Source organism: Stegostoma tigrinum, chromosome 10 (assembly GCF_030684315.1).
Source record: "Stegostoma tigrinum isolate sSteTig4 chromosome 10, sSteTig4.hap1, whole genome shotgun sequence".
NCBI lineage: Eukaryota > Metazoa > Chordata > Chondrichthyes > Orectolobiformes > Stegostomatidae > Stegostoma > Stegostoma tigrinum.
Genome location: NC_081363.1, coordinates 2,926,215 through 2,940,832, shown reverse-complemented (window position 1 = coordinate 2,940,832; position 14,618 = coordinate 2,926,215). Strand labels below are relative to the sequence as shown.

Genomic DNA, 14,618 nt, shown 5'->3' with positions numbered 1-14,618 from the left:
CCTTTGTCCATTAGTATTGTAAAACTTATGGAATTGTGATCACTATTCCCAAAGTAACCCCCTGCTGAAACTTCAACCACCTGGCCGGGCTCATTCCCCAACACCAGGTCCAGTATGGCCCCTTCCTGAGTTGGACTATTTACATACTGCTCCAGAAAACTCTCCTGGATGCTCCTTACAAATTCTGCTCCATCTAAACCCCTAACACTAAGTGAATCCCAGTCAATGTTGGGAAAATTAAAATCTCCCATCACCATCACCCTGTTGCTCCTACATCTTTCCATAATCTGTCTACATATTTGTACCTCTATCTCACGCTTGCTGTTGGGAGGCCTGTAGTACAGCCCCAACATTGTTACTGCATCCTTCCTATTTCTGAGTTCTGCCCATATTGCCTCACTGCTCGATTCCTTCATAGTGCCCTCCTTCAGTACGGCTGTGACATTCTCTTTGACCAGTAATATAACTCCTCCACCCCTTTTACCTCCCTCTCTATCCTGCCTGAAGCATCTATATCCTGAGATATTTAGTTGCCAATCTTGCTCTTCCCTCAACCAAGTGTCAGTAATAGCAATAACGTCATACTCCCAGGTACTAATCCAAGCTCGAAGTGCTGGAAGAGCAATGACTGCCGATGCTGGAGTCAGAGATAACACAGTGTGGAGCTGGAGGAGTACAGCGGGCCAGGCAGCATGAGAGGATGAGGAAAGCTTTCCAGTTCCTTTGATGCTAGTGGGTCTGCTGTGTTTCTCTGGCTCCATACTTCGTTATCTCTGAATGTGCTGGAAGCAATTCAGAAAAGGTGCACCAGTTTAATAGCTATAATAGGTGGTTTGCCTTACAATGTGATTTATTTGTAGACCACTTCATGACATAAGTGTTGTATAGTGTCACCACCACAGAAAATTAAACCAAAGCATAGAGTATAGAACATAGAACATAGAACAATACAGCGCAGAACAGGCCCTTCGGCCCTCTATGTTGCGCTGACCTGTGAACTAATCCAAGCCCTTCCCCCTACACTATCTCATCATTATCCATATGCTTATCCAAGTATAAAAGTGGAAAAACGAAGCAATAAAGGAAGTGTTCAATTTTACAGTCCTTCTTGTTATATTAAGATAATCTGAAGAGATTTTATAGCTATATTGAGTCGACGGGTGCTAGGGAGAGAATAGATCCCTTTAAAGATCAGCATGGCTGTCTATGTGGGGAGCCACAGGGGATGGGGGTGATTTTTTTAAAAAATTAACATTTCTCCCCACTGTTTACTGAGGAGAGAATCATGATGCTGAGCAAATTAGGGAAACAAGTGGGGATGTTTTGGACCACAGACATATTACCAGAGAGGAGGTGTTTGCATCCTTAGATCATATTAAGTTGGATAAATCTCCTGGGCCTGATTAAGGCCATCCTCGGACATTGTGGGGTCTAGGGAAGCTTTTGCAGAGGCTCTTGCAGAGATTTTTGCTTCATCTTTAGCCACTGATGAAGTTCCGGAAGACTGGAACGTGGCTCATGTTGTTCCACTGTTTGAGAAAGGTAGCAAAGACAAGCCAGGGAACTACAGGCCAGTGAGCCTGACATCAGTGGTAGGCAAGTTATTGGAGAGGATACTGAGGGACAGGATCAACCAACATTCGGATAGTCAAGGTCTGATCAGGTATAGTCAGCACACATTTGCGTGCAGGAAGTTATGTCTGGCAAATCTTTGAGTTATTCGAAGAGGTAGCCACGAGGATGGATAAGGCTAGGGCGGTGGATGTTGTCTGTATGGACTTTAGTAAGGCCTTTGACAAGGTCCCGCACTGCAGGCTAGCCATGAATTCTTATGAGGAAGTGACAAAGTTGATTGATGAGGGAAAGGCATACATGGACTTCAGTAAAGCGTTTGATAAGGTTCCCCATGGCAGGCTGATGGAGAAAGTGAAGTCACATGGGGTCCAGGGTGTGCTAGCTAGATGGATAAAAAAACTAGCTCGGCAACAGGAGACAGAGAGTAGTAGCAGAAGGGAGTTTCTCAAATTGGAGACCTGTGACCAGTGGTGTTCCACAGGGATCTGTGCTGGGACCACTGTTGTTTGTGATATATGTAAATGATCTGGAGGAAGATGTAGGTGGTCTGATCTGCAAGTTTGCTGATGACACTAAGATTGGTGGAGTAGCTGATAGTGAAGGGGACTGTCAGAGATTACAGCAGAATATAGATAGACTGGAGAATTGGGCAGATAAATGGCAGATGGAGTTCAATCCGGGCAAATGTGAGGTGATGCATTTTGGAAGATCAAATTCAAGGGCGAACTATACAGTAGATGGAAAAGTCCTAGGGGAAATTGATGAACAGGGAGATCTGGGTGTTCAGGTCCATTGTTCACTGAAGGTGACAACGCAGGTCAATAGGGTGGTCAAAAAGGCATATGGCATGCTTTCCTTCATTGGACGGGGTATTGAGTACAAGAGTTGGCAGGTCATGTTGTATAGGACTTTGTTTCAGCCACATTTGGAGTACTGTGTGCAGTTCTGGTCGCCACATTACCAAAAGGATGTGGATGCTTTGGAGAGGGTGCAGAAGGGGTTCACCAGGATGCTGCCTGGTATGGAGGGTGCTAGCTATGAAGAGAGGTTGAGTAGATTAGGGTTATTTTCATTAGAAAGACAGAGATTGAGGGGGGACCTGATTGAGGTCTACAAAATCATGAGGGGTATAGACAGGGTGGATAGCAATAAGCTTTTTCTCAGAGTGGGGGACTCAATTACTAGGGGTCATGAGTTCAAAGTGAGAGGAGGAAAGTTTAAGGGAGATATGCGTGGAAAGTTCTTTACACAGAGGATGGTGGGTGCCTGGAACGCGTTGCCAGCGGAGGTGGCAGACGCAGACACGTTAGCGTCTTTTAAGATATATTTGGACAGGTACATGGATGGGCAGGGAGCAAATGAACATAGACCGTTAGAAAATAGATGACAGGTTAGACAGAGGATCTTGATCGGCGCAGGCTTGGAGGGCCGAAGGGCCTGTTCCTGTGCTGTAGGTTTCTTTGTTCTTTGTTCTTTGATTTGATGAGTCGATCCAGAGAAGCTACTATCTCTAGGGAAGAAACCATGACAAGCGGACATCATATTAAAAGCACAGCTGGACCATAAGCTGTGCAGATGTCACTAATCTGCTTTCCGTGAAGGCTAGTGGATATCTGGAGGAGTCAATTTCAAAGGCTGTGGGTGCTGAGGGTCACCTGGAGCTTTCCGCAATGAGATCAATAGGTAATTGTCTGCTAAAGAGTGTAGTGTTGAGGAGTATTGCGTAACGGCAAGTCATTAGAGTTGACGTCCTCTATGATCTCCTTTGAACCGTTTCCAGGAGCTGAATGGCCGCCTTCTGTTCCCACGTTTCTTTTAAACTGTGATGTGGAGGTGTTGGTGTTGGACTGGGGTGCACAAGGTCAGAAATCACACAACACCAGGTTATAGTCCAATAGGCTTATTTGAAAACAAGCTTTTAGAGCCTCAGTCCTCCTTCAGGTGTTAGTGAGAGAGGTGGTTTCAGACAGAATTTATAAGTAAAAGGTCAAAGGTTCACACCATTGAGGTTGTACTGAATAAACCAATGTAAATCCCCGAATTTCTTTCAAGTCACGGTCCTGAGAGAACTAAAGGTTTTATTGGTGTAAAGAAGAGGTGACATTTTAGGTTGGACAATGCATATTAGGTATGAGGCTTTGTTTAGAATCTCTTCGTCTTTTAGTTTGGAGTCAGACTGGTTTTATCTCTAAAGTAGGAATTTATAACACGCCATATTGACTGACTACTTTTTGAACAAAATAAAATGTATCAGTGAATAATGTGAGAGAGAGAGAAACGGTGGGTGGGGGGAGTGTGTGTGTGTGTGTGTCTGTCTGTCTGTCTATAGTGCGGTGGGGTCACCTGTACTGCAACATGAACCCAAGATTCTGGTCGAGGCTGTCCTCATGGTTTGAACGTGGCTATCAACCTCTGCTCGGAGACTCTGTTGTTGTGTATCCCGAAGTTGAGGATGTTTACCTGAAGACCTGAGGCTGAATGTACTTGAGCCATTGAAGTGTTCCCTTACTGGCAGGGAACGTTCCTGTCTGCCCGTTGTTGCACAGTGTCCATTCATCTGTTGTGGTAGCATCTGCATGGTTTCACCAATATTCCATGCCTCGGGACATCCTTGCGTGCAGCGTATGAGGTAGACAACGTTGGCCAAGTCACATGAGTATCAGTCATGCACATGGTGGGTGGTGTTCCCATGTGTGATGGTAGTGTCCATGTCAAAGATCTGACATGTCTTCCAGAGGTTACCATCACAGCGTTGTAAAATATTGTAGTTGATGTCCTGAATGCTGGATAGTTTGCTGTGAACAATGGTCTGTTTAAGGTTTGGTGGTTGTTTGAAGATGAGAAGTGGAAGCGTGGGGAAGATCTTGGTGAGATGCTCATTGTCATCGATCGATAGTTTGTTGAAAGCTGTGAAGAACATGGCGTAGTTTCTCTGCTGGAGAAGTCTTCTCAGGAGGTCATTACGGTTTTTTGCTCTGACCCTTTGGAACTGGTGATCGATGAGTTGAGCATTGTGTCCTGTTCCTGTGAGGGTATCCTTCAACACCGTCCGGTGTCTGTCTTGTTCCCCCTCATCTGAACAGATTCTGTGTATACACAGGGCTTGCCCGTAGGGGATGGCTGTTTCAATATGTTTCGGCTAGAAGCAAGAGAATTGCAACATTATGAGGTTTTCTGTCGGCTTGTGGTAGAGTGATGTACTGAGGTGTCTGTCTCTGATGGCAATGCATGTGTCTAAGAATGAGACTGATTCTAAAGAATAGTCCATGGTGAGTCTGGTGGTGGGTGAAATTTGTTGATATCACTATGTAGTTGTTTCAGTGATTCCTCACCATGAGTCCAAGGGAAGAAACTGTTGTCAATGTATCTGGTGTATAGCAGCAACGAGGTCTTGTTCAAACGCGTGCATGAAAATGTTGGCATATTGGGGAGCTATTCTGCTCCCCATCACTGTTCCGTGCACGTAGATGAAGGACTGGTTGTCCACGGTGAAGATGTTGTGGTTGAGGTTGTAGCAGATGAGTGGTACTGAGGCTGTTGTGGTGATGTCATTGTCCTGGGGGATGCTGGTTTAGAGTAAAGGTCCATTGTGAGCAGGAATGTTCCTGGTTCAAGCATCCTCCTTGCGATCTGGTCTAACGTGATGTGACTCAGTTGAACAGAATAAGATTGATGGAATTCAGAGGGAGGGTTACAGTACCACTGGGGTTGCGTTTCAGTGGAGACAGATGTCAGGTACATGGAGAATTAGAGAAATGATGGTAAGGAAACGACTATAAACTCTTCTGGCCGTATCCCTTGACCGACGAGTTTAATTCACATGACAATCTAACCCAGTCGTATTCGCATTGCATCCTATTCCTGTGTGTAAAAGTATGGTTCTCTAGCTCCGTCTAAAATTGTTTCCATTTGATCCTGCAGCCTGTGTGAGGAGAGGGAGGTTTAAAAATCGCCAGAGATGTAGGGGAATAGGAGTCCTTTGAGGTAGTTTATTGTTGGTTTGTTGTGCCCCGCGCACATTTTAATTTTGGTTGCTGAACCATATTTGTCTCTTTAAGGGGGCGGAGAATTGGCGGACAGGCACTGGGACGAAGCAGGAGACATGGCATCGTCTCCAAAAGTTAGTACCGGGAGAGGAGCAGCAGTATAATGCTGAGGGCAGGGCCGCTGTGAAAGTTGTGTTAATGAATGTGATTCTAACAGCTGTTTCTTTCTACAGCCTGTGCTATACACGTACTTCAGGAGTTCCTGCTCATGGAGAGTGCGAATTGGTGAGTAACTGACCAATGAAGCCTTCGGAAATTGGAGAATTGCCTTCTCTGGCGTTAGCAGAAGTTAAACTTGCTTGGTCTCTTTATTGCGTGCTTGCAGAGGTTTTGTATCTCAACGATAGTGTCTCTACCTTGAGTTAATTCCCAAGCTCCTTCAGCCCGTCTGTCTGAGCAAAATCAAAAATTGAGTGTGTTGGAGAAATTCAGCAAGCCTGGCAGTATCTGTGGAGAGAAAGCAGAGTTAACATTCTGGGATAAGTGATAATGGGAACTGCAGATGCTGGAGAATCCAAGATAATAAAATGTGAGGCTGGATGAACACAGCAGGCCCAGCAGCATCTCAGGAGCACAAAAGTTGACGTTTCGGGCCTAGACCCTTCATCAGAGAGGGGGTGGGGTGAGGGCTCTGGAATAAATAGGGAGAGAGGGGGAGGCAGACCGAAGATGGAGAGAAAAGAAGATAGGTGGAGTGGAGAGTATAGGTGGGGAGGTAGGGAGGGGATAGGTCAGTCCAGGGAAGACGGACAGGTCAAGGAGGTGGGATGAGGTTAGTAGGTAGGAGATGGAGGTGCGGCTTGGGGTGGGAGGAAGGGATGGGTGAGAGGAAGAACAGGTTAGGAAGGCAGAGACAGGCTGGGCTGGTTTTGGGATGCAGTGGGTGGAGGGGAAGAGCTGGGCTGGTTGTGTGGTGCAGTCGGGGGAGGGGACGAACTGGGCTGGTTTGCACTTGCCCCCACACCTCCTCCCTCACCCCTATCCCAGGCCCCAAGATGACTTTCCACATTAAGCAGAGGTTCACCTGCACATCTGCCAATGTGGTATACTGCATCCACTGTAGCCAGTGTGGCTTCCTCTACAACCAAGGGAAACCAAGCGGAGGCTTGGGGACCGCTTTGCAGAACACCTCCGCTCGGTTCGCAGTAAACAACTGCACCTCCCCAGTCGCAAACCATTTCCACTCCCCCTCCCATTCTTTAGATGACATGTCCATCATGGGCCTCCTGCAGTGCCACAATGATGCCACCCGAGGAACAGCAACTCATATTCCGCTTGGGAACCCTGCAGCCCAATGGTATCAATGTGGACTTCACCAGCTTCAAAATCTCCCCTTCCCCCACCGCATCCCAAAACCAGCCCAGTTCGTCCCCTCCCCCGACTGCACCACACAACCAGCCCAGCTCTTCCCCTCCACCCACTGCATCCAAAACCAGTCCAACCTGTCTCTGCCTTCCTCTGGGTCCCGTTTCTCTCCGCAGTTGCAGCTGGACTTGCCTAATTTCTCCAGCACTTTCTTTTTCTGTTTCACATGTCCAGCATCCGCAGTTTGAGCAGGGTGATTAAAAAGATATTCCACATGATCATCTTTGATTTTACACAGCGGGGAGGCACACCAGAATGCAAGTGAAAGTTTTCAAATATGTTTACATTTAAGAGTTTGTAAAACCTTTCCCCCCCATCTCTGACCACACAGCTCTCGCTTTCAAGGGAGTCGCTTATGACCAGGTAGCCGTCAATTTGATTAAAAGCGGAGGCCAGCAGGTATGTTTCCAGCCTTTTCCACATCTGTCCTTGCCCTGTTTCTGAGCCATTACACTATACCTCATTCCCATCCCCGAGAATGTCCCCCGTCTTGTCAATTTTTGTCATTTTTAACTGCACAAACTCCTTTAAGTGCTGTGGAACATCCATTTTCTGAGTAAGGTAGGAGTGAAAGAGCCTACCACCTATTTTTTGTAGGGCAGAAAGTAATGTACCGGTTTGCCTATCTGGTAGGCAAACTGACAAATCCATGGCAAGAGTAAGCCATTTGGCTCCGTCATTCAGTAAAATCATGGCTGATCTGAATACTCCACATTCCTATTCACCACCAATAGCCTTTCAGCCCTTTGTATCTGAAATAAATCTATTTACTGCTGCCTTAAAAATGTTCGAGCATTCTGTTACAATGGAGTTCCAAAGACTTATAGACCTCAGTGAAAATTCTCTTCAGCTATCTTAAATGGGCAACTACTTATTTTTCAAGTGACCCCTCTGTTCTCAATTCTCTCACAAGAGGAAACGTCCTCTCCATGTTTGCCCTGCCAAGACCCTTCAAGATTTTATATTTCAGTCAAGTGGCTTCTTACTCTTTTAAATTGCAGCAGATAGAAGCCTAGCCTATCAAACCTTTCCTCATAAGACAACCCACTCACTCCAGCTAATATTCTGGGAAACCTTCTCTGAATTGCATCCCCCTTTGAACTAGGGGACTGTAGTTTGTAGCCAGTTTTTATCTGCAGCCAACATGTATCACTGTCTTGTGGAATTAGGAGTGCATTGGAAGTATTACACTGTTAGATAATCTTTAAATTCCATTTTACTCTGTGCCTCCTATCTCTATAGCATGTTGATTCGTTCAAGACTATCAATCCCATGAAACAAGTTCCAGCTCTCGCTATTGATGGCATTGTCCTCTCCCAATCGGTAAGCTTGTTTGTTATGGGAAAGGGAGGAAGGGATTTTGTTTTCTGTTACTGATTGATGTTTTTCAGGTGTTATCTGAGGTCAGAGTTTCAAGGTCTGTGTAAATATTTAATTTGTAAGCTGACCTGTCTTGCACTCACCAAAAATGGTGAATCCAAGTTAATTATTTGGTAGAAAGATGGAATGTGCTGCCTGAGTGGGTGATGGAGGCAGGTTCTTGCAACATTTGAGAAGCATCCAGATGAGCACTTAAAAAGCCCTGAGTATTGGCGATGAACTGAGTACAGGTAAATAGAATTAATGTGGTTTGTGTTTATTGATCCGGGTAGACATGGTCGGTGGGGTGGGTGCAAAGAGCCTCTTTCTATTCTGAATGACTATAATATCTGAAATCTGCTGTTTTTTGAATTCCCTGCTGTTGAAAATAATTTCTCTTTTATTTATCCCAGAAAATAATTTTCATAACTTTGAACAACTTTATTGCATATCATTTCAACTCCCTTAGCTCTTGGGGGAATGCTTCACTTTCCTTTAGATGCATTACATAACTGAAATCCCTCTTCCCTGATATCATTAATGTAAAAGTCACTATCTTCTGCAGTTAATGAAGTGTTTTATTTCTCATTGAAGGAGAAATTATGTCCAGAGTACAGGGTGAGATCATTTTTTTTCTCCTGAATATGCCACTGGAATTTTTAATGTTTAATGCCACACATCTTTACAGGAGACATCCTCCTGACAGTGCAATGCTGCTGCAGTACTGTGTTGGAGTGTGTGCCCATACATGAGCTCAAATCTTAAGTGTGGCTTGACCATCACTGTCTTCTGACCTAGAAGTGAGTGTCCACTGAGCTAAGCTGCCTGTGCAAGTGATTACCACAACCAAACAAAGTCACACTTTGAGGTTCCTTTTCATATTTATGACTCTGACAAACATTTGTTTTGAAAAACAATTAATGGAGTTAAAATATGATAAATTGTCCTTAAATCTCTTTTTCATCCTCCTTGCTTGAAAGTTTTAGCTTCCAGTATACATCAAGTGTGTCACTGATTTCACTGTTGATGACTCTTGGTTGCCAAAGTCTTCTGAGAGAAATTATTTGCACAGGCAGCCTCTGTTATTGAGTATATTCAATACAGATTATTGGATTTATGGGCACGAGAGAAAGTAGTGGATGTGGGGAATAGTGTAAGAAGCTGGAGTTAATGTAGAAAATCAGTGATCATGATGAATGACAGAACAGATCTGAAGGGCTAAATAGCCTCCTCCTGGTTCTCATTATGACTAGGTCAGTTTTATCAGATGGTAAAAGTCCTGTTTCTGTGCTGTAATGTTTACGTCGTTTCAATCGATAAATCTATATCTGTATTTCTGGAATTGGGAAAACTTTGAGTTTTTGGTTTATTCTTCAGTATAATTATTGCTACTTGAATGATCAGTAACTTTCTCTCCTAATGGTAGCTGGCTATAATTCAGTATCTGGATGAGACGAGACCTGGTCCTCGGCTGATCCCAGAGGATGCCAAAACACGTGCGCAAGTTCGGATGATTTCTGACCACATCACCTCTGGCATTCAACCTCTGCAGGTATGACTTTAATTATAGAAACTCATTTTTTGAGCTGTTGTTATTTTTGGACTGGAGGCCATCTATCATTTCCATTTCTGGTAAGTCCATAGAAACCAAAAGAACTGTGGAACTGTGGATCAGAAACAAAAACAGAAGTTGCTGGAAAAGCTCAGCAGGTCTGGCAACATTCTGTGAAGAAAAATCAGGGTTAACGTTTCAGGTCCGGTGACCCTGCCTCATAACTCAGGAAGGCTCACAGGACCTGAAACATTAACCCTGATTTTTCTTCATAGATGCTGCCAGACCATAAGACATAGGAGTGGAAGTAAAGTCATTCGGCCCATCGAGTCCACTCCGCCATTTAAATCATGGCTGATGGGCATTTCAACTCCACTTCCCTGCACTCTCCCTGTAGCCCTTGATTCCTTGTGAGATCAGGAAATTATCGATCTCTGCCTTGAAGGCATCTAACGTCCCAGCCTCCACTGCTCTCTGCGGCAATGAATTCCACAAGCCCACCACTCTCTGGCTGAAGAAATGTCTCCTCATTTCCGTTTTTAATTTACCCCCTCTAATTCTAAGGCTGTGCCCACGGGTCCTAGTCTCCCCGCCTAATGGAAACAACTTCCCAGCATCCACCCCTTCTAAGACATACATTATCTTGTAAGTTTCTCTTAGATCTCCCCTCAACCTTCTAAACTCTAATGAATACAATCCCAGAATCCTTAGCCTTTCATCATACGTTAAACCTACCATTCCAGGGATCATCTGTGTGAATCTCCACTGAACACGCTCCAGGGCTAGTATGTCCTTCCTGAGGTGTGGGGCCCAAAATTGGACACAGTATTCTAAATGGGGCCTGACTAGAGCCTTATAAAGTCTCTGCTGAGCTTTTCCAGAAAATTGTGGTGGGTCCATGTTCCCTGCAATCATTTGTGTGTCAGGCACATGGTGCCAGTACCAGATTGAATAAACCTTGGAGGGGGCTGTTCAGGTCAGGTCAGGTCACTCAGGATGGGATTTGTTTGGCTTCACCATTGATACCAATGTGTTTGTAGCTTGCTTGCGATTTCTGATTGTATTTTTTTTCAGAACCTGCATGTTTTGCAGAAGATAGGAGGGGAGAAGAAACTTGAATGGGCTCAGCACTTCATCACTAACGGCTTCCAAGGTAAATCTGATGGGCAGTCCCAGAAACTAATTACACTGGACAAGTACTGTATACTATTCTAACCCACGTAGCACTAATGCCACCACCTTCATCAGCCTCTCTTCAACATTCATATTCTGCTGAAACCCACATTATCGTATCCAGCCTCGTCTATTCTGCTGATGCCTTGGCAACTTTTCATTGTCAACTCTCACTCAACGTGACCTCATCCAAAATTCTACTGCTGATGCCCTAACTTGCACCGTGTCCCAGAACAAGGACAAAGAACATTACAGCACAGGAACAGACCCTTCGGCCCTCCAAGCCTGCGCCGATTGAGGTCCTCTATCTAAACCTGTCATCTATTTTATAGAATATAGAACATTACAGCACAGTACAGGCCCTTCGGCCCTCAATGTTGTGCTGACCTGCCATACCGATCTCAAGCCCATCTAACCTACACTATTCCATATACGTCCATATGCTTGTCCAATGACGACTTAAATGGACCTAAAGTTGGCGAATCTACAACCGTTGCAGGCAAAGCGTTCCATTCCCTTACTACTTTCTGAGTAAAGAAACTACCTTTGACATCTGTCCTATATCTTTCACTCCTCAATTTAAAGCTGTGCCCCCTCGTGCTCGCCGTCACCATCCTAGGAAAAAGGCTCTCCCTATCCACCCTATCTAACCCTCTGATTATTTTATATGTTTCAATTAAGTCACCTCTCAACCACCTTCTCTCTAACGAAAACAGCCTCAAGTCCCTTAGCCTTTCCTCGTAAGACCTTCCCTCCATACCAGGCAACATGCTAGTAAATCTCCTCTGCACCCTTTCCAAAGCTTCCACATCCTTCTTATAATGCGGTGACCAGAACTGTACACAATACTCCAAGTGCGGCCGCACCAGAGTTTTGTACAGCTTCACCATAACCTCTTGGTTCCGGAACTCGATCCCTCTGTTAATAAAAGCTAAAACACTGTATGCCTTCTTAACAGCCCTGTCAACCTGGGTGGCAACTTTCAAGGATCTGTGTACATGGACACTGAGATATCTCTGCTCATCTACACTACTAAGAATCTTACCATTAGCCCTGTACTTTGCCTTCTGGTTACTCCTACCAAAGTGCATCACCTCACACTTGTCTGCATTAAACTCCATTTGCCACCTCTCAGCCCAGCTCTGCAGCTTATCTATGTCTCTCTGCAACCTACAGCATCCTTCGTCACTATCCACAACTCCACCGACTTTAGTGTCGTCTGCAAATTTACTAACCCATCCTTCTATGCCCTCATCCAGGTCATTTATAAAAATGACAAACAGCAGTGGACCCAACACCGACCCTTGCGGTACACCACTAGTAACTGGTCTCCAGGATGAACATTTCCTATCAACTACCACCCTCTGTCTTCTTTCAGCAAGCCAATTTTCTAAAGGTCTGTATCCCCCTGCTCCCTGCCCATCCAGGTACCTGTCCAGATATATCTTAAAAGACACATCATGTCTGCGTCTACCACCTCCGCTGGCAACGCATTCCAGGCACTCACCACCCTCTGTGTAAAGAACTTTCCACGCATATCTCCCATAGACTTTCCTCCTCTCACTTTGAACTCATGACCCCTAGTAATTGAGTCCCCCACTCTGGGGAAAAAGCTTCTTGCTATCCACCTGGTCTATACCTCTCATGATCTTATAGACCTCAATCAGGTCCCACCTCAATCTCCGTTTTTCTAATGAAAATAATCCTAATCTACTCAACCTGTCTTCATAGCTAGCACCCTCCATACCAGGCAACATCCTGGTGAACCTCCTCTGCACCCTCTCCAAAGCATCCACATCCTTTTGGTAATGTGGTGACCAGAACTGTACACAGTACTCCAAATGTGGCTGAACCAAATGATTCCTGTTTATCTGTCACCCAGCTCATTCTGGCAATTTTAAATTTCTCACCTTTATTCGCTTCCTTGGATTCATGCCTCCCTATACTTTGCATCTTCCTCCTTCAGCCCTACGCCCCTCTGAGATCACTGTGCTGCTGCAGTTCCAGCCTGTTTCCACCATTAGCGGCTCTGCCTTCAGCTATCTGTGCTCCAACGTCTGGAATTCCCTCCTAAACTTCTTCCTCCCTTAAGGTGCTCCTTTAAAATCTCTCTCTCATAACCGAGTTTTAGGTCAGTCAAAATCCTTGATACTTGTTTCTGTCAAATATGTGTGAAGTCTTACTATGTAAAAATGCAAGTTGTTGTTTGCACCACCCTCTGCTAATATCTGCCTGTTTTCCAGCCCTGGAGAGTCTCCTGCAATACACAGCTGGGCGGTACTGTGTTGGTGATGAGGTGTGTATGGACGTGCATTCTGTTTTAGGACAGACTTAGAAGATTTTGGGTCAGTGACTGAGCTTGATGCACTGTACAGTTTAGGGCAAACACTGATGACAGACCAAAACCATCCAAAAAAATCACATCTTTGTGGCCAAGTCATCTTAATGCTGGACAGAGACGTACACACACCTCATCCAGGGGGGTTGTCTGTTTCTGCCCAATGGGTATTGTATTCTTTCCTTACATGGATAACATGCAGCCAAAGAGTTGAGTGTATAATCCAGGCAGAAACTGTGCAAAATGGAGGGGGTGCAGCATAGCCAGAAGGTGCGACAGGATGAAGCGTGGCACTGCTGAATATGTTGTGTTTCAAGCAAGAGGTCAAACTAAAGGCTCATCTTACAGTTGCTGAGTCAGTACTTATTAAACTTTTACAGCTCTCTTTGAAGAGAGAAGGACAGCACCACCAAACACATTCGATTTACAATGTTAACGCAGTTTTTCTCTTCACTGCACCCAGACTTGCTGAGTTTCTCCAGCTCATTGCTGGAAATCCAAAACAACCATATCCGCAGTATTTTGCTTCCCTTTTACCCCTGGTCAACTAATCATTCCTCCAGATGCCCTTCAACTTTCTAATATTGATGACAGTGTCATTTTCAGCACTCTGTACAGACAACTTGAACAGAGGAACAAAAGCATGCTATTCAGTCCTTCAAGTCTGTTCTGCCATTCAGTGAGGTCGTGGCTGGTGTGTGGCCAAACCCATATAACTGCCTCTGGCCCATATCCCTTAAATACCTCTGCTTAACCAAAATTTTATCTATCTCCGATTTAAAACTAAAATGATCCACTGCTGTTTGTGAAAGCGAGTTTCAGTCAATCTCTGGATTACTGCCAGTGCCATGTGATAACGAGATAAGAAATAGGGAGACAGTGCAGCTAAACACGTGGTTACAGGGCTGGTGTAGGAGGGAGGGCTTCCATTAGGGGGATGATTGGAGCACATTCTGGGGAAGGTGGGACCTGTACAGTAAGGACGGGATGCACCTGAACTGGAAGGGCACTAATATCCTGGGAGGGAGGTTTGCTGGAGCTGTACGGGATGGTTTAAACTAGATTGGCAGAGGGTGGGGAACCAGATTTATAATTCAGAGGATGAGCTATTCAGCCTTCCAGCAGACACAACAGGGAGTGAGGTGGTTTATAAAGACATGCGGTCGATGGAGTGTAATTGTGGACACCGAGATGGTTTGAGGTATGTATA

The 14,618-nt window shown here is 45.1% G+C and overlaps 1 protein-coding gene across 3 annotated transcripts in view; it reads left to right on the top strand.

Annotated features, from left to right (window-relative positions):
* The window catches only part of gstz1 (glutathione S-transferase zeta 1), a 41,597-nt gene that overhangs the window by 20,825 nt on the left and 6,154 nt on the right, over nucleotides 1-14,618 (top strand). Inside the window, exons 1-7 of one of the 3 annotated variants that reach the window (XM_059648910.1) lie at nucleotides 5,230-5,336; nucleotides 5,795-5,846; nucleotides 7,318-7,385; nucleotides 8,229-8,309; nucleotides 9,772-9,897; nucleotides 10,972-11,050; nucleotides 13,314-13,366. In XM_059648910.1, the coding sequence (XP_059504893.1) occupies nucleotides 5,304-5,336; nucleotides 5,795-5,846; nucleotides 7,318-7,385; nucleotides 8,229-8,309; nucleotides 9,772-9,897; nucleotides 10,972-11,050; nucleotides 13,314-13,366 (492 nt within the window). In that variant the 5' untranslated portion in view covers nucleotides 5,230-5,303. Of the gene's footprint in view, nucleotides 1-5,229; nucleotides 5,337-5,618; nucleotides 5,696-5,794; nucleotides 5,847-7,317; nucleotides 7,386-8,228; nucleotides 8,310-9,771; nucleotides 9,898-10,971; nucleotides 11,051-13,313; nucleotides 13,367-14,618 lie in introns of those variants that run through there. The other 2 variants (XM_059648912.1, XM_059648911.1) reach the window with 2 other exon arrangements.